Raw genomic sequence first — 19,509 nt, 5'->3', positions numbered from 1 at the left:
CAGGGAGAACAGTCCATGGTGGGGGGGTGAGGGGTCATTGATGATGTCACAGGCTCGGGACACGCAGCGTTGGGATGAAATGTCTTTAATGGAGGGAAGAGGAGCCCCCATGATCCTCTCTGCTGTTCTCACCTTCTTCCAGTCTGAGGCGCTGCAGCCTCCACACCACACAGTGAGACAGCTGCTCAGAACGCTCTCTATGGGGGGGAGGATGGGGGGGCAGGAAGTCCAAGCGCTTCTGGGCCCTTTGGACCAGTGAGGTGCTGTTTCCAGTCCAGGTGAGGGTGTCTGTGATGCTGACCACCTCTACAGCTGAGCTGACCTTTATCTCTTCTTCATCTATGCTGTCCTGTCCGCCATGTTTATTTCTCATTGTCTTCCCTCTTGGTTCCTATTATATGTTTATAGATTTAACGCCTTATTTGATGTCTGATATTTGCTTTTGGATCATAATAATAATGAAAATCCCCACCTTTAGCCTGCATTTGGGGCGACACAGCTTCAGACCACTATGTGCAGATAACATCTTCATTCCAAAGGCTGCAGCAGTTTTTGTCATTTTTTCTTGCTTTAAGGTTTCTAAACAAATAAAATTTTTATATTTACTGTGTGCTTTTATTTGAAGCAACAAGCAGCTTTCATTTTAACTTACTATTTCTTTAGTGTTGGCCTGGCGGTCGAACCGTTGCAATGGGTCTTTATGATACGCTTTCACAGGAGGTGTTATGTCTCTGGGGGAAAAAAGTACGGAAGTATGTGAACTAAACGAGGTTAATTGATGCAAATATTTCTAAAAGTTTTATCAAAAAAAAGTCTAAACACTTTGCATGCATTTGTAAGGAAGAGGATTAGCCAGAGGAAAAAAAAAAAAATTTAACTGATTTTTAAATTTTATTTCAGTTTCAGTATGAAAAAGTCAGAATTCTGACTTTTTTCTCATGTTAAACTGAAATAAAATTTAAAATAAACTTTTTTTTTTCAGTGGCCCTAATCCTGTTCCGTACATTTGTGTTAAATCCTGGCTGAGTCAAAACTGTGAGATTAAACTTTGAGTTTAATCTAACCATATAAAAAGTCCCTGGATGAAAACATCATTGTAGATTATTATCAGACAGTCTGTTCCTTTTTTAATTCCCTCAGATTCACATAAAACTCTTGTTGCTCGTGAAAAACACGGAAACAGAGCCAGCTCGTCTGCCTGGCTGTGTGTTTCCTGGACGGGGCCGCCTGTGGAGCTGGTTGACAGTTGCCTTTTGTATCTATGCTTCTTTTTCTATGTCTGCTTCTGTCTCCTTGAACCCCAGTGGGCCTCAGCAGATGGCCGCTCACACTGAGCCTGGTTCTGCTGGAGGTTTCTTCCTGTTCAAAGGGAGTTTTTCCTCTCCACTGTCGCTACAAGCATGCTTAGTGTGAGGGATTGCTGAAGAGTCAATGAGTCAATGCAATCAGCTGGTTTTCCTTAGATAGAAAACTTTGAATCAATCTGACTGGATGATCTGGTGAACTGGAAAGTGACCTGAGATGACATGATGTGAATTGGAGATATAGAAATACACTGAATAGAATTGAATGGAATGTTCTAGTCTCTCTCCAGTCAATGATTGTCTCGATGGTTCATGCTCTGGAAACTCTTTCCAGGTTTTAACGTTAATCAGCTGATTAGGAGGTGAACTATGTTACCTAATTGACTGTATTCAGATCACCAATATATGTTTATAATTTATCAACCATAATTCTTACATAATAACTGAGTTATAAAACATAAACGCTTCTAATGTGTTACTGTTGTTCTTTGCTCTGCTTTAAATGTTCCCTCACCTGAAGTCCTCCGACTCATGGAACACTTTGTTTGCTGTCCTTGATGCAGGAGCCCATGCTTGGTGATAGCAGCGTCGTCCTGGTGACCTGATGGGGAAAGGCATGGACAAACAGAGCCCTCAGGGAGCCCCCACTGCTGAGTGTTGGAAAGGGAACCTGCTTCGTCCCCCCCCCCCATACTGCAGGTAGAGCACACCTGAAACAACACACAGAGGCAGGGAACCGCTTTACACTGTAACAGCAGGAACACATCAGGGATCAGTTAGAACTGAGCTTCTCCTCTAGCAACATATTAATATCAGTAAAGGGAAATAATGCTATTCAACCTCAGGCTTTAGATCAGGGGGGGCGCTCTTAGGGTGGGGGCGCTCTAAGGGTGGGGGCGCTCTAAGGGTGGGGGCGCTCTAAGGGTGCGGGCGCTCTAAGGGTGGGGGCGCTCTAAGGGTGGGGGCGTTCTAAGGGTGCGGGCGCTCTAAGGGTGGGGGCGCTCTTAGGGTGCGGGCGCTCTAAGGGTGGGGGCGCTCTAAGGGTGGGGGCGCTCTTAGGGTGGGGGCGCTCTAAGGGTGGGGGCGTTCTAAGGGTGGGGGCGCTCTAAGGGTGCGGGCGCTCTAAGGGTGCGGGCGCTCTAAGGGTGGGGGCGCTCTAAGGGTGGGGGCGTTCTAAGGGTGCGGGCGCTCTAAGGGTGGGGGCGCTCTTAGGGTGCGGGCGCTCTAAGGGTGGGGGCGCTCTAAGGGTGGGGGCGCTCTTAGGGTGGGGGCGCTCTAAGGGTGGGGGCGTTCTAAGGGTGGGGGCGCTCTAAGGGTGGGGGCGCTCTAAGGGTGCGGGCGCTCTAAGGGTGGGGGCGCTCTAAGGGTGGGGGCGTTCTAAGGGTGGGGGCGCTCTTAGGGTGGGGGCGCTCTAAGGGTGGGGGCGCTCTAAGGGTGGGGGCGCTCTTAGGGTGCGGGCGCTCTAAGGGTGGGGGCGCTCTAAGGGTGGGGGCGCTCTAAGGGTGCGGGCGCTCTAAGGGTGGGGGCGCTCTTAGGGTGGGGGCGCTCTTCGGGGGGGGGCGCTCTAAGGGTGGGGGCGTTCTAAGGGTGCGGGCGCTCTAAGGGTGGGGGCGCTCTTAGGGTGGGGGCGTTCTAAGGGTGGGGGCGCTCTAAGGGTGGGGGCGCTCTAAGGGTGGGGGCGCTCTTAGGGTGCGGGCGCTCTAAGGGTGGGGGGCGCTCTAAGGGTGGGGACGCTCTAAGGGTGGGGGCGCTATAAGGGTGGGGGCGCTCTTAGGGTGGGGGCGCTCTAAGGGTGCGGGCGCTCTTAGGGTGGGGGCGCTCTAAGGGTGGGGGCGCTCTAAGGGTGGGGGCGCTCTTAGGGTGCGGGCGCTCTAAGGGTGCGGGCGCTCTTAGGGTGGGGGCGCTCTAAGGGTGGGGGCGCTCTAAGGGTGGGGGCGCTCTTAGGGTGCGGGCGCTCTAAGGGTGCGGGCGCTCTTAGGGTGGGGGCGCTCTAAGGGTGGGGGCGCTCTAAGGGTGCGGGCGCTCTAAGGGTGGGGGCGCTCTTAGGGTGGGGGCGCTCTAAGGGTGCGGGCGCTCTTAGGGTGGGGGCGCTCTAAGGGTGGGGGCGCTCTTAGGGTGGGGGCGCTCTAAGGGTGGGGGGCGCTCTTAGGGTGCGGGCGCTCTTAGGGTGGGGGCGCTCTTAGGGTGCGGGCGCTCTAAGGGTGGGGGCGCTCTTAGGGTGGGGGCGCTCTTAGGGTGCGGGCGCTCTAAGGGTGGGGGGCGCTCTAAGGGTGCGGGCGCTCTCAGGGTGGGGGCGTTCTAAGGGTGCGGGCGCTCTAAGGGTGGGGGCGCTCTTAGGGTGGGGGCGCTCTAAGGGTGCGGGCGCTCTAAGGGTGCGGGCGCTCTAAGGGTGGGGGCGCTCTAAGGGTGCGGGCGCTCTTAGGGTGGGGGCGCTCTTAGGGTGCGGGCGCTCTTAGGGTGGGGGCGTTCTAAGGGTGCGGGCGCTCTAAGGGTGGGGGCGCTCTTAGGGTGGGGGCGCTCTTAGGGTGGGGGCGCTCTAAGGGTGCGGGCGCTCTAAGGGTGGGGGCGCTCTTAGGGTGGGGGCGTTCTAAGGGTGCGGGCGCTCTAAGGGTGGGGGCGCTCTTAGGGTGGGGGCGTTCTAAGGGTGCGGGCGCTCTAAGGGTGGGGGCGCTCTAAGGGTGCGGGCGCTCTTAGGGTGGGGGCGTTCTAAGGGTGCGGGCGCTCTTAGGGTGGGGGCGCTCTTAGGATGGGGGCGTTCTAAGGGTGCGGGCGCTCTTAGGGTGGGGGCGCTCTAAGGGTGCGGGCGCTCTTAGGGTGGGGGCGTTCTAAGGGTACGGGCGCTCTTAGGGTGGGGGCGCTCTTAGGATGGGGGCGTTCTAAGGGTGCGGGCGCTCTTAGGGTGCGGGCGCTCTAAGGGTAAGGGCGCTCTTAGGGTGCGGGCGCTCTAAGGGTGCGGGCGCTCTAAGGGTGGGGGCGCTCTTAGGGTGGGGGCGCTCTTAGGGTGGGGGGCGTTCTAAGGGTGCGGGCGCTCTAAGGGTGCGGGCGCTCTAAGGGTGGGGGCGCTCTTAGGGTGGGGGCGCTCTTAGGGTGCGGGCGCTCTTAGGGTGGGGGCGCTCTAAGGGTGCGGGCGCTCTTAGGGTGGGGGCGCTCTTAGGGTGCGGGCGCTCTTAGGGTGGGGGCGCTCTAAGGGTGCGGGCGCTCTTAGGGTGGGGGCGCTCTTAGGGTGCGGGCGTTCTAAGGGTGGGGGCGCTCTTAGGATGGGGGCGCTCTTAGGATGGGGGCGCTCTTAGGTAGGGGGCGCTCTTAGGGTGCGGGCGCTCTTAGGGTGGGGGCGTTTTAAGGGTGCGGGCGTTCTAAGGGTGCGGGCGCTCTTAGGGTGGGGGCGTTCTAAGGGTGCGGGGCGCTCCTAGGGTGCGGGCGTTCTAAGGGTGGGGGCGCTCTTAGGGTGGGGGCGTTCTAAGGGTGGGGGCGCTCTTAGGGTGCGGGCGCTCTTAGGATGGGGGCGTTCTAAGGGTGGGGGCGCTCTTAGGGTGGGGGCGCTCTTAGGGTGGGGGCGTTCTAAGGGTGGGGGCGCTCTAAGGGTGCGGGCGCTCTAAGGGTGGGGGCGTTCTAAGGGTGCGGGCGCTCCTAGGGTGGGGGCGCTCTTAGGGTGGGGGCGTTCTAAGGGTGCGGGCGCTCCTAGGGTGGGGGCGCTCTTAGGGTGGGGGCGTTCTAAGGGTGCGGGCGCTCCTAGGGTGGGGGCGCTCACAGGGTGGGGGCGCTCTTAGGGTGGGGGCGTTCTAAGGGTGCGGGCGCTCCTAGGGTGGGGGCGCTCTTAGGGTGGGGGCGTTCTAAGGGTGCGGGCGCTCCTAGGGTGGGGGCGCTCACAGGGTGGGGGCGCTCTTAGGGTGCGGGCGCTCTTAGGGTGGGGGCGCTCTAAGGGTGGGGGCGCTCTTAGGATGGGGGCGCTCTAAGGGTGCGGGCGCTCTAAGGGTGCGGGCGCTCTAAGGGTGGGGGCGCTCTAAGGGTGCGGGCGCTCTTAGGGTGGGGGCGCTCTAAGGGTGCGGGCGCTCTAAGGGTGGGGGCGCTCTTAGGATGGGGGCGCTCTAAGGGTGCGGGTGCTCTAAGGGTGGGGGCTGATGGACCTACAGCTATTCAACCTGAACACTTTCAGTAGGGTCTATATTTTCCAAAAATGAGCTCAAACATCTATATGTTGATGCTTTCCACTTGTTAAGAACACAAGAGAACCACAGTACTCTGATATTAAAATATATATATATATATATATATATAGAAATATATAGAAATAATGAATAACAGCCGATTCTGATGCCAAAATCGATGAATCATTCATCCCTAGAATTTACTATTTCAATTCCATCCATCCAGGAAAATATGGAAATGCTTCATTTTAAATATAGTTTAGCATATTTTTTCTTGGAAACTTTCTGTTAAACTTGGAGATATATTTTTTTGCATGTTGAATATCCCAGTAAATCTGTTTCACCTTGGTTGTATGCTGGGTGCGACTGAACGCAGGCTGGCGGCGGTGGTTGAACTCAAAGGTGAGATGGGATAATATCTTGGAAAAACCGAACACATTTGGAATATTAGATTCATCACGTAGAGCCGGCATGAAAAGACTTCAAGGCTGACGGTAAATTCCTGTGCAGCCTGCTCTCAAAACAAAAGTGTTATTTTGGATTAGGCCCCCCCCCTTATCAAAATCTCCCCTGAATGTTATGGTGGAAGGCCCAGAAGAACTGTAGTCTTCTGGTAAAATCTTCTTCTTTGGGTTAGACTTCGTACTATGGTTTGAATTCAGTTTAGGTTAGCGGTCAGTGGCGGCCGGCCCATAGGGGGCGCTGGGGCACCGCCCTCCCTGATAAGAAGAGAGAAACGTAAAATATATTTTTAGAAATTAACTCATAAATGTCAGTTTTACTCTCTAGACTGTGTACCTATAAGCAAAACAAATTATATAAACTACATTTCCCTATCTACTGTCATTAATTTGTGGATTTCCACAGACAGCCTCCTACCGTCTCTGTTCTGGGGGCGCTGATCAGACTGACCCACATTTGCAGAGAATCTGTCAATCATGTACTATTGCTAGGTGAATTTAATGGCCAATCAGCGTCTCGGAACTTTATGGTCTTGGGGCGCTGAAAATACTGCGCTTTAACAGGCTTCTGAACCCAAGCGCAGGTGCAGACAGTTAGAGGGAAGATGGCGAATGTAACGAACGAGATGCAGCTTCCACCAAATTCGGTGAGATCCTTATTTATCTACCCGTTTGCCAGAAGAACATCCCTGTTGTAGGATATGAACATTTCATGTCATGGTTATTGTGACTGTGACGAATCCACCTCGTCGCTTAAAACAACCTCTCTAACTTTGCGCGCCACACACACATTCCTGTTATACTGTGTTTGTGAGGACCAATACACTCGCGCTGAGCCCAGTAGCTCCATGAACTTAAAACACACAAGCTGTTCCTGGTTACCTGCTGGCGTATTGAGGGGGCACACTTAATATTTCAGTGGGGTTAGCCGTGTGTGGGTGTGGGTGTGTGTGTGTGTGGGGGGTGTGGGTGTGTACGTGTTTATGCTACGGGGACTTGTCATCTTCAGTCTGGCTGCGTCTTTGCTGGGTTCAAACCCAGTTTGGTGTAATTGAATAAGTCAATGAATCTGTGTAAAAGAATTAAGTTGTAAAAATGATTTGTTTTTGTATATCAACTGTTTGTGGAGGTAATATATGGACAAAACTGATTAATGAGAAGAAATCAGAAATAAGAGAGCCTGAGGGGAGGGGCTTAAACTATTTAATGAGGGCTGTGGGAAGAAAAGCGGCAGGTTTTGTTTTCTGTTTCTTTGTTACATTGCTGGTAACTGGAAGGAGGCTGAGGCCCAGAGGATCTTGTACATGTTTAGTTTCTTTTGCACCCTGTTTTGAGTTTTTGAGCACAATAAATCACCAACACCGGTAACCCGACTGAGACTGGATTCTTGGAGGCCAAAGAACCCCGTCACAGTGACCCAAATCATCACTGTTACTGTTATTATATAGTAAATTAAATCATTACTGTTAAATTGTATGTATTGTCCAATTGTTTATTTGAATTCTTATTCCGGATTAGTTGGAGACATACACTAGGCTATATCAGCCCCACCAAAAATATTTTTCACCAGCCGCCACTGTTAGCGGTGTGTTGCTAATGGCTAGGTTAAGGGTCTGAGTTAGGCCATATTAAATGAATCTAAGTCAAATGAAAGTCTGCAAAAGTCACGCAAACAAAGGCTGTGTGAGTGTTCTTCTGTCGACCTGCTGTCTTTTCTCTTGTGTGGGAACTGGAACGTCCTATTAGTAGACTTTTACAGTTTCCTATGAAGGAAACTGAGAGTAAGCAGCTCTTAAAACCAAGGAATCTGCACTTCTAGGAAACTCACCAAACCTGAAGAGTAATGATAAACTGTTCGTAAAGTTAAGCTTTATAAATAAAGTTTTGTTTGTTATAAAAACCGTGTTTAACAGAAATTAGAAGCGTTCACGTTAACTTAAAAGTTGCATCTATTCTGCAACCAGATAAACATGATCTCCAAATATGGGCTGAATTTCAACTGCTGCCCAAAGCAGCTGGGATTTGGCCAAAGATGAAACTCCAACATGGCAAGTATAAATAGAAATCGGATTATTTATTTAACTGGGATCGATTTCTTTGGTTTGATATGAAGGTAGACGATCCCTGTGTCATCCTGAAAGGTGACCTACGAAGGTATGTCTCCAGAAAATGGGTTTATGTCCGGTTATGAGCCAGATGGTGAAATAAATTCTGACTAAATACTTTTTCACATTTAAATACGGTTGCTTATCAGGATGGATGCTTCTGTGTTGGAAAGATTCCCAGGTTGATGTGGCATAAAGTCCAAATAATCTCTAGCAGGGTTAGATAACTATAGTTAAAGAGGCAGAAGGGAGATAAACAAATAAAAAAAGCAAATAAACTGACGATAATCACTAAGCTGAAATACTAAAACACCTTCAGCCTGCATGGCCTTCAAACACCAGATTACCTACATTAGTGCGACGCACTAATCAGAACATTATATTTTAAAACATTTACCTTTTTTTTTCCAAAGAACTAGTGAAAACACAAATGCTTTTAAAAGAATCCCTACATCTTAAATGCTTCCATGTTTCTCATTAGATTTAGACTCAGCTTTATTAATCCCTTGGGATTACTCTTTCAGGGAAATTCTGGTTCCAGTAGCTTACATAGAGAACAAAGAGTTAAAGCAAGATTAAGGATAAAAATACAACAGACAATATAAAATGTGTTTATAGCACCAAAGAAGCTTAAAAAAGAAAAAAGCTGGAATATGTTTCCTATAGATATAAAAATATCTGCAGAGTAGAGAGAAAAGTAAAGACTAAACTGTAGTTGATTTGGATTATTACACTTATTTGGAAATTTGAAGTCTTTAATTATCCCCCAATTATGACAAACTCTTACTTTTATTTAGATTTCCACTTTCCCTGTGACACACTGATCAGCGTGCGTTGATCTAAATCACTCAGAATATTTTAGCTATGGTTTTATGGAACCATTATTTATCCTGCAGTTGCTGCTATTGCACTTCTGGTTAGACCTAAACTGCATTTCGTTGCCTTGTACCTGTACCTGTGTAATGATAATAAAGTTGAATCTATTCTAATATAATCTAATCCAAAGGTGCTGCTAGGATTTAACCTCAATCTCAGTGTCGATTCTTTTGTGGTTCTTAACAGGTTTTCTTCCAGGATTGCCTTAAATCTAGTTTATATCATTCATAAGAATGTCTATAAACTGCTATTTAGGAATAATGTTTTCAGTCATTTTCTTTACAGGATAAAAGGAAAGTTCTGTGGTTCCACCTTTAAGCTTTTTCTCTCCGGTTCTTAGGAAGAGATCAGGACAAACTTAAAAAACTCTTTAAATAACAGATGGATCAGTGGATGGCGGATCGTCACGGTAACATCTGTTGTTCACAAGCAATGCCAAAACATTCCCTTTAATTTTTCAGGTTTCCATAAATCTCTATATCAATTCTATTCAGTGTATTTCTATAGCTCCAATTCACATCATGTCATCTCAGGTCACTTTCCAGTTCACCAGATCATCCAGTCAGATTGATTCAAAGTTTTCTATCTAAGGAAAACCAGCTGATTGCATCGACTCATTGACTCTTCAGCAATCCCTCACACTAAGCATGCTTGTAGCGACAGTGGAGAGGAAAAACTCCCTTTGAACAGGAAGAAACCTCCAGCAGAACCAGGCTCAGTGTGAGCGGCCATCTGCTGAGGCCCACTGGGGTTCAAGGAGACAGAAGCAGACATAGAAAAAGAAGCATAGATACAAAAGGCAACTGTCAACCAGCTCCACAGGCGGCCCCGTCCAGGAAACACACAGCCAGGCAGACGAGCTCCCAGCCAGCTCCCATGTCAGAGGATGAAGAGAGCACATCCAGTTAGTCACAGTCAGAGAAACAGGACTACACTGGAAAACAGGCCAAGCTCCAACATCTAGAAACAAAGGTGTTGATGGCAGCAGCACAGCTGAAGGATGTCATTGTGCAACAATGTGCATTTGAAAAACTAATTTGATCAATTCCTTCTTTATTATGAACAAAGAAAACATTCATATTGCAACTCAAGAGTCCGACTGGTCCAACCACAAACCGAAATGCTGCAGATGAGTATTTAATGTTCTATGCCAACAAACATCAGAGCAGATCACATCTACTTTATTCAGAACTGACAGCCCAGACAGCCAATGAGATTGAAGCTGTCATTTCTGATGAACAAGATGCTTTCTAGTTTTAACTTGCAGTCAGAAGAGATCAAACTGGTCGGCCATGTTTTTATGACTCATCGCTGTCTATTAGCATATGTTATGTATGTAAACCACTGAGCTATCACAGGCAGAACTCCCAAAACCTTAACCTGAGTGAAGCTAAACAGTAGAACGGCAACATGACTTCAGTTAGCAGAAATCTGCATGATGAAATGCTCAGCCTGTGGTTCCTCAACCTAAAACCCTGAACTGCAGCATATAAAGGAAATCTCTATCAGTTTATGTGGCCATCTTTGTAGGTTGGTTCTGTCCCCAAAGCCTCACTCATTTCTTTCAGGTTCTTACCTGCAAGACGAATGGCAGCAGCGAAGGGGTTCTGCTCTAAGAGCTAGTATTCCTCGCACTGATCCTCTCCAGAACGTCTTGGAAGCTAATTACCGGGTTACTGAACGGAGTCCAACTGTTTGTGCTCCAGCGATACGCAGAGTGCTGCTATGACAGAGCTCCGCCTGTGCTAATAATGCTGGCTGTACCTGTCAGACAGGAACATTAAAACCAACCTGTCGAGTTTATGGCATGACTCACCAGGCAGGACGTCTGTCATGTTCTGAAGCTCTCTGTCATCACTAAGCTACAGAGCTGCACATTTGCATGTCTGCTGGAGAACAACTATAGATATTTCTGTTCTAGCATGTTCAAGGGTTAGACATGGTGGTGAACACATGACTGAGTCTCACATTTTCACTGTTTCATGCTTTTCTATTTTAAGTCTATTTTAAGAACAGGAAAAGCAAACCAACAACATGCACTTTGAGCAGGTTGTTGGTTTCTGTGCAGTTTTCACATGTTGCTCTGATGGAGCTGTGTGACATCACTGACCATCACTGTACCAAGAGGCAGCCATCTTAGTCTTAGTCTTCAGCAGAGATGGGAAGTAACCAAGTACAAATACTTCGTTACTGTACTCAAGTAGATTTTTCTGATATTTTTACTTTACTTTACTACTTATTTTTATGGCAACTTTTTACTTCTACTCCTTACATTTTTACACAAATATCTGTACTTTCTACTCCTTACATTTTAAAAAATTGTCTAGTTACTTTAGTTTTGAATCATTTCAATGGAGTTACCGTTATTATTTTTCACGTCATCAATACCAAATTCAATCTAATTGGATGGGAATCTACGTTGCATTTGACGCACCGCTACAAGATGAATCGACAGATTCGGCGGTATTCATTGGCGGCGAATCATTGCAGCTTGGTGGCGGTGGCGTTAGCATAGTAGCATGGACGACGAGATGATTGAAAATGAACACAACGGAGATCTAGTCCTATTGGCAGACATCCATTTAAAATGTAGGCAACGGCATGAAAAAAGTGGTTTCTACTTTTACTTTTATACTTTAAGTAAATTTACAAGCCTGTACTTTGTTACTTTTACTTGAGTAAAGAAGTTTAATCAGTACTTCCACTTTTACCAGAGGATTTTTTAACACAAGTATCTGTACTTTTACTCAAGTACGGAAAGTGAGTACTTTTGCCATCTCTGGTCTTCAGAACGAAAACTATTATTAGTCTTAGTCACATTTTAGTCATTACGATGTGTGATTAGTTTTAGTTGGTTTTATGTTGCCAAAAACGGTGAACCTTTAGAATTTGGAATAAAAACCAGATTCTTTCCCAGACTGACAGATCTATCCTAGATGCTACAATAGCTGGGTATAGAATGCCATGCAGATCATCATTGCTGTTGGACAGAAAACTTTCATTTATAGAATTCAAATAAAGTTTTTTTTTTATGAATTAATGCCCTACTTTATAAAAAAGTGTCTCAGAGAAGCTGTGAAAATAGCAGATCTAGTTCAACAGATCCTATTGGTTAATATATCAGACAGACAAGCTAACAAAATGTCCAATAAAGGAACAATTTTAGACATCCAAGGTTTCCATCCCAAAGCAAACACTTCCTGATCTGCTATGAATTCTGCATTAACCACAGATCTATAAAATCTGCATTACTGCAAAGAAGCAAAGAACAAAAAACTTCTTCTTTCTACTTTGGATAATTTTAGCTTTATTTCAGAGAATTTAGCCCTCGGTTTCTGCTGCTCAGGGGTCAAAGCAGATTTAAATTTAAAAATGAAGAGAAACTTTATAACTGCCTTGTATTGCCATGGCAACCCAGACCTAAACTGAATAAATATGCAAACTAAAAGTTTTAAATATTTAAAGGAAACAGAGAAAATTTTAGGGTTAAGGAAACATTTCCATCTTATTTAAATCGATAGAAACGAGAACAATGAGAGAGAAATATTCAAAGATCTATGAACCTTTTAATCTGGATCTTACGGTGGCTGAGAAGTGCAAAACACATTTACAATTCAAAAACACATTAACAAATAAAAAACAAAATAACATTTGAAGAAACAAAATTATATTTTATAAAACAAATGTATTTTTGAAAAAAAAGTTTAACTTTTTAAAAACAAAATTACATTTTAGGAAACAAATTCACATTTTAAACAAGTTAGATTTTAGGTGAGAGAAAGTTTCATTTTAGAGAAAAAAAAATAAATTATAGGGAAACAAATTTACATCTAAAAAAAATTTTGACCGTTCGGAAACACTTGTACAAGTGCACTTCTCAGCCGCCGTAGGATCTTTATACAGAAATAAACAGAATGCAATGAAGTATTTGCTTTGGATATAATTCAGGGATTCCTTTGGTAGAAATTAAAAAATGTTTAGCATCACCTCCTGTGAGCTGGAAGAAATAAAATATTAATAGTTAGACTAAGGAATTTTTTTGGCTTGGCAGAGGATGATCAGCCACATTTAGTTTATTAAGTAGCGAAAACAGGAAGAGCCGTCCTGCTGAGAGCGAACCATCGGAGTGTTGCATAAAGCGCAGACTCTGAGCTAAGCCGCGCAACGACGCATTTCTGCACAAGAACAGCTGGAAAAGGAGAGTTAGTCAGAGTTCAGCGCGCCGCACCGGTGGTCTATCAGAGACCCGGAGCGTTCCGGATTATTTTCAACCTGCCCGCAGCTGCCACGGTCCATCTGTGGTCCTGCAGAATGAGCAGCGCTGCACGCCAGGGGGGGGCGGGGCCAAACAGGACGCAGCAGCACGGCTGATACTGCTCAGCAGATTACAGCACAATGATGCAGTTTAAACATGTGACCGAAACCCGCTAATTTTCATTTAGTCTGGTCTCGTTTACTAAAACCCGCACCCATAATCAGCAAAGATCCATGTTTAGCTCATCAGGTTCCGTTAGCGTCATGAAAAGGAGCGTCAACGAAATGATTTCGTCATCCTCATCGAAAACAACCCTGCAAAGAAGTCTGTTGGCTAAACCCAAATCCAGCCGTGTTGGACGGCTCAGCGCCTGATGAAAGAAAACCAGGCTGTAGAATCGAAGATGGAGATTCATCACAATCAGCTGCATGAAGCTGATTTAGAATCAAAATCAAAAACATTGGAAATAAATAATATAAAAACTGCAGTGTAAAATGAGAGAATCCTCTTTATCAGTGCTACTGTGTTTTTTTTCTTTGTAGTTATATTTCATTTTAAAACTTCTTAACATCCACCTCATTTGAAGTAATTCTCGCCTATTTTTCATACCCAAATGGAAAAGCAAATACCTGAGGAACTGTAAGCCCAAAGTACATGTATGCTGCATCATTTGAAAGCTAATATTTATGAAAATAGTGTGACTGAAACACAGTCTAAGCTGCACCAGTTCAAACATGACTCAAAGTTTTTCCTTTTATTCTACAAAATAATAGGTATATTTCAAACAGCAGATATAAAGACATGCTTGAGAAAAGGCAGGTTTTATTTTATTATATTTGTTCTACATCATGTCAGCCAGAAATGCAGAAAATGTCAGACCTGTAGCTGCAACAGTTCCAGAGCTGTGAGGCTTTGAACCTTTGGAGTCACCAGCGTCTCCAAATGTTCCAAATGCTTTTACTCAATAATTAGATCCATAGAAAAACACTGAAGCATTTTTTTTCAGAATCAGTGTATATAAAAAAAATCTAACATTTTTACACCTACAATAACGTAAAAAATCTATAAACAAATAGTGAAACTGCAGCTTTTCAAGCTAAAATCAGCCCCAGTTCCTTTTCTGAGCTGTATTTTTATTTTCCAGCCTTATGCATTGTAATAAAACTAAATTAGCGTGCAAACTCCAAAACTACCAGAGCATTGTTAATAAAAGCTATTTTTTCATCATGGATTTTTTTATTATGAATATTCTGGATTATTTTAAACCTTTGGACCCTTGGGGACGAATGGAGTATAAAGAATTAAAGATTGGATTTATAAAGCAGCTTCTGGACGCCGTCAGACGGACGTAGCTGTGGCTGATTAGTTTGTTTCCATTCTGACATGCTGCTGTATCTGTGTTAACTGGGCTTTGATATTCGCTGTGTCCATAAAATGAACTTAGTGGTTGAAATGTGGAGAATCTAAGCTTTCCAGCGATGTCTAACATGTTTATATTGGTAAACACTTTATAGGTGTAATTTTCATGCATTCTGAGTTGTTAGTTTTAACCCTTTAAAACGGGTAGCAGCAATCTGGTGACTTTGGAAGTTAATGAAATAGTTTGATTTTGCAACATTCAATATTGCAGTATTTGGTTTTATGTTTGACTTTACAATGTTTGTGTTTGTTGAACTGCATTTCAGTGTTAATGGAACCTTCTACAGCCTCAGATCCATTCAGCAGCTGCAGGGGATCTGAATCAGGGAATATTTATATAGGAATAAATCTCAAAAATAGAATAGAATAGATTCTATTCTATTCTCTGGGACAATAAAGGGATTCTCTATTCAATAGAAAATCCCTTTATTGTCCCACAATGGGGATAATCTGGTGTTTACAGCAGATTATCCCCATTGTTATACAGAGATTATAGAAAAAATGGTCACGAAAATGTGGACCTTAGAAAACTTTATCAGAATAATATAATAGTGAAGAGTTGAAAGATCCTGGAGAATTAATAACCAATATGCAGCTATGGACATTTTTCCAGTGATGGATATTTGAAAATAGCAGCAACATCAGAGATGTGCAGAATGACAGCAGCAGGTTATTTAAAGGAATAGTACACCCAAAACATGATTAGCCTTAATTTTCTACTCACCCCCATGCTGAACAACACTCTGGAGTACTTTTTTGATATCTCAAATGCATCTGGAGATCTGGGAGGCTTCTTGCTGTCTGCTGACATTCAAATAATGGAGGTCTATGGCGCCCGAGGCAGAAAGGTCCATAAAAGTCCACAAAAACGTGTCAATATTCCTCCATACTGCTCGTCCAATGTAATCCAAGTGTCCTGAGTGGGTAGCGTCCAGAATTTACTCTAAACGAAGTCATTTAGAATGTTTTTAGAGCATAAACAGTAGTGTATAGGATTTCCTGAAAGCGCGTTCATGAGTCTACGGAAACCGCGGCAGACCAAACCAGATGAAAGTGCGCATTCAGCGTCTGCTCTGCCGATAATGCAAGCGTAGAAGAAGAAATGTGCTGTTTACCTGTGCAAAGAAAGAAACAACGAAAGAAAAATGTCTGAGGACTTCAGTGTTGAGGAAGAGCATGAGTTCTTTGCCGAGCTGAATGCGCACTTTCATCTGGTTTGGTCTGCCGCGGTTTCCGTAGACTCGTGAACGCGCTTTCAGGAAATCCTATACACTACTGTTTATGCTCTAAAAACATTCTAAATGACTTTGTTTCGAGTAAATTATGGACGCTACCCACTCAGGACACTTGGAATACATTGGACGAGCAGTATGGAGGAATATTGACACGTTTTTGTGGACTTTTATGGACCTTTCTGCCTCGGGCGCCATAGACCTCCATTATTTGAATGTCAGCAGACAGCAAGAAGCCTCCCAGATCTCCAGATGCATTTGAGATATCAAAAAAGTACTCCAGAGTGTTGTTCAGCATGGGGGTGAGTAGAAAATGAAGGCTAATCATGTTTTGGGTGTACTATTCCTTTAACTGACTAAGGTAGAAACTGAGCAGAATCAGCATGAATGGAAGAACTGGTTGAGGTTGTTGGGAACAGTGGTGGTTCTAGAGTCTTCCAGCTGCTGGGAGGAAGGATCTGTGATAACGCTCCCTGGTGCATTTAAGGTGCAGCAGTCTGTCACTGAAGGAGCTCTCCAGTTCAGCACCAGCTGAACCAGCATTGGGGGGGGATTGGGGGGGGGGGGGGGGGGGGGGGGGGGGGGCATTATCCATCAGAGATGTTCATTTAGTGAGGATCCGTCTGTTTCCAGGACTGAGTCCAGAGGGCATCCAATCACAGAGCTGGCCTTCCTGAGGATGGTTCATCCTCTGTTCACTTTAAAGATTATTAACCATTACTGAACTCTCCATTAACCCCTTGTTACTGCTGTACATGTGCAGTTACCTGGGGTTAGGGTTCCAAACAGGAAGTTTGGATCCACTTTCTCCAAGAGGTCGTTTGAGCTTCACACCAAGCAAAGGTTTCATCTGCACCGCAGCCCGTTCAAGTACTTCAGGAAAACTGAGTGGCAGTCAGCTTCTCCGTTCACCAAGGAACAACCGCAGTCTGAGTAACCCAGTCCACCCATCACCAAACAAGACATTCTCTGGTTCTATCCTCACAGTCCGGATACCTTAAAGGACACCTTTCCTTGGAGAAGTGAGTCTGCAACCTTTTCCTCCAATTCTAAACCTAAGATTCAAATTTCCCACTGAGCCTGAACTAACCGCAGTGTCTTCCCCTCACCTTCCAGTTCCCTGTTGAGCAGTACTCAGAGCAGCACTGGATTCACCACATTATTCCTAAAATAAACCTGTTTAAACTTTTCCCTGGTCTCTCTGTTTGGTCTTCTGCATCTTGGGGTCAGACCTTTGATAAAACCATGACATCCATGGTGCGCAGTTTGTTTTTATGTTTAATCTTTATCCACATTTTGTTTGAGTTTGTGTTTATGCTTATTTCTACATAGTTTTGTATAATCTCACCTGTACCTTGACAAGATTTATTGTGTCTCACACATACTTAGAATACTAATAGGATTCTGATCTTGAATGAAAGTTTATTGATGTGTTCCATTTCCTGCTTTAGTATTTACCTGAAACCTAAAAACATCTTGAACTTATGACCAGAACCTTTGAGCGGAGCGGTTATGGTCAGAGGTGAACAATCGGGTGAACTATCCACCTAAACGAGCTCTGGTGCACCTGATGGACCAAGAGGTTGTGAACATGGAGGATAACCTCACTAGATTCTGCATCTCAGATCTAACATTTCAAGTTTGCCAAATTTGACTTGCAGAGTTGTGTTCATGGGATTCACAACATAAAGACACCAGGTGTGTTTAAATGATCATTTTCACCGTAAAAAATATTTCTTATTTTTTTCTCCATGACTAGTCAGAGCCGCTCTATATGCTGTCAGTTTGACATGGAAAGATGGATCAGAGAGGAAATAGTCATTCATAACGGTGTGTTCAGGCTTTTATGGCGAGGAATTAAGAAAAATGGCCCCGAAGGAAAGGCAGCGGTGCACTGGAACTTCATCTACGGAAACAAAGAAGAGGGAAGGTCTTGGTGAAGATTCTCAGTCATCCAGGCAGTGATGGGAGTAACAGCGTTACTAACGGCGCTACCTTTTTTAGTTACTAGTAATCTAACTAATTACTTTGACTGTAACTATAACGCAGCTGCCATTGCCATTTATTAATTGTCATTTATTGAACAGGATGGAATAATTCAAAGGGAGTTTTTCCTCTCCACTGTCGCTACAAGCATGCTTAGTGAGAGGGATTGCTGAAGAGTCAATGAGTCGATGCAATCAGCTGCTTTTCCTTAGATAGAAAACTTTGTATCACTGTATGACTGGATGATCTGGTGATCTGGAAAGTGACCTGAGATGACATGTGTTGTGAATTTGGCGTTATATAAAAAAACTGAATTGAATTGAATAATTTCAGATTTAAAGAACTTTCAGAAGTTTGGATTCTGATTATGAGCAAATTTTAATAAAAAAGAGCGTCTTGATTTAATAACAATCTGTGTTAAAATGACCTTCAAGCTCTTGGACTTTGTGATGGGAAGAGAAACGCCCTGGAAATAAAGTCCAGTGGATGTTTTTGTACTTGTTTTGGAATATCAGATGCTAACTTTCTCCAGCAGAGGGAGATCTAGGTCTTTTCTCAAACAACATTTCAATCCAGCTGAGCAAAAGTTTCCTCCAAAATTCTTTCAAAGGAAGGATATGTCAGCAAGACTTCACTTCAGTTCAGTTCAGTTCAGTTCAGTTCAGTTCAGTTCAGTTCAGTAGCTTTTATTTGTCCCAGTATGGGCAATTTTTGTGCAGTAGTAGTGCACCTTTCACACACATGTTCACATTTCACAAATCACAGATAAAAAATAAAAGAAGAAGCACAAGAAAAACATATATATTATTTAATATTAAATATTATAAATAATATTTAATATTTAAAAAGATAAAAGTAAGGTGGATAAAAGAGACAGAAATGTAAAAAATAATAAAAAAGTAAATAAATATGTGCAAATGAGAGCATAGGCCTGAATGCATGCAGCCTGTGGCTATCTGCTTTTCCTGGTAGAGTTTAGCAGCTGAAGAGCAGAGGGAATAAAGGAGTGTTTGTATCTGTTGGTCCGAACTGGTGGGTATTTAAAACGGGAACCAGAGGGTAGGAACTGGAATTCGTTATGTAGGGGATGGGTGCAATTATCCAAGATGGACTCAGCCTTCCTGATTACCTGATCTTCATACATTTCAGTGTTTTTCTGTTGTTTAGACCATTCACCTTTTCAGGAATGTTAGTGGATATAGTAGCCAGCAGTGATGGGATGCCATGCACCTACTGAAAGCTTTGGTTTCATCAGGGTTTTTCTGAAAAAAAAAAAGGAAAACATGTCAGGAAAAGGGTTCCCCTATTAACACCCCCCCAGTTTGGGGTAATCCTCTCCTATTTTTCATACCTAAATGGAAAAGCAAATAACAGCCCACCTTACATGTAAGCTAATACAAGCTAGATTCTTAAACTATAAATAAAGATATTGTGAGTAAAACACAGCCTAAGCCTCATCAGTTCATACTAGACTAATAGGTCTTTTTTCAACAGCAGTAATAAAGACATTTTGAATTGAGAAAGCTTCCTGGAGGGGAAGCAAAACGTATTTAAACCTTGGAAACCAATTCCAGTGGATATTCTTTTGAATTTTTACGGCATGCTCCAATAACATCTAAGGACCACTTGTAGTATACGATAAAAGCTGTTTTTGGGCCACTTGGAGCTGAAATTTACCCCGACATTTATCTATTCCAAATGTCTGGAAAGCACCTAATTTTGGGCC

The 19,509-nt window shown here is 44.5% G+C and overlaps 1 protein-coding gene across 1 annotated transcript in view; it reads right to left on the bottom strand.

The window, feature by feature from the left end:
- LOC119788056 (sickle tail protein homolog) overlaps positions 1–19,509 on the bottom strand; it is a 46,115-nt gene that overhangs the window by 15,507 nt on the left and 11,099 nt on the right. Inside the window, exons 3-5 of the mRNA XM_038292184.1 lie at positions 1,999–2,014; positions 1,819–1,905; positions 653–731 (exon numbers count right to left, since the gene is read on the bottom strand). Coding sequence (XP_038148112.1) covers positions 653–731; positions 1,819–1,905; positions 1,999–2,014 — 182 coding nt within the window. The remainder of the gene's footprint in view (positions 1–652; positions 732–1,818; positions 1,906–1,998; positions 2,015–19,509) is intronic.

This window comes from Cyprinodon tularosa, unplaced genomic scaffold, assembly GCF_016077235.1.
Source record: "Cyprinodon tularosa strain WSP-4 unplaced genomic scaffold, ASM1607723v1 ctg1086, whole genome shotgun sequence".
Taxonomy (NCBI): domain Eukaryota; kingdom Metazoa; phylum Chordata; class Actinopteri; order Cyprinodontiformes; family Cyprinodontidae; genus Cyprinodon; species Cyprinodon tularosa.
The sequence above is the reverse complement of the archived record's forward strand: the minus strand, read 5'-3'. Positions and strand labels throughout refer to the sequence as shown.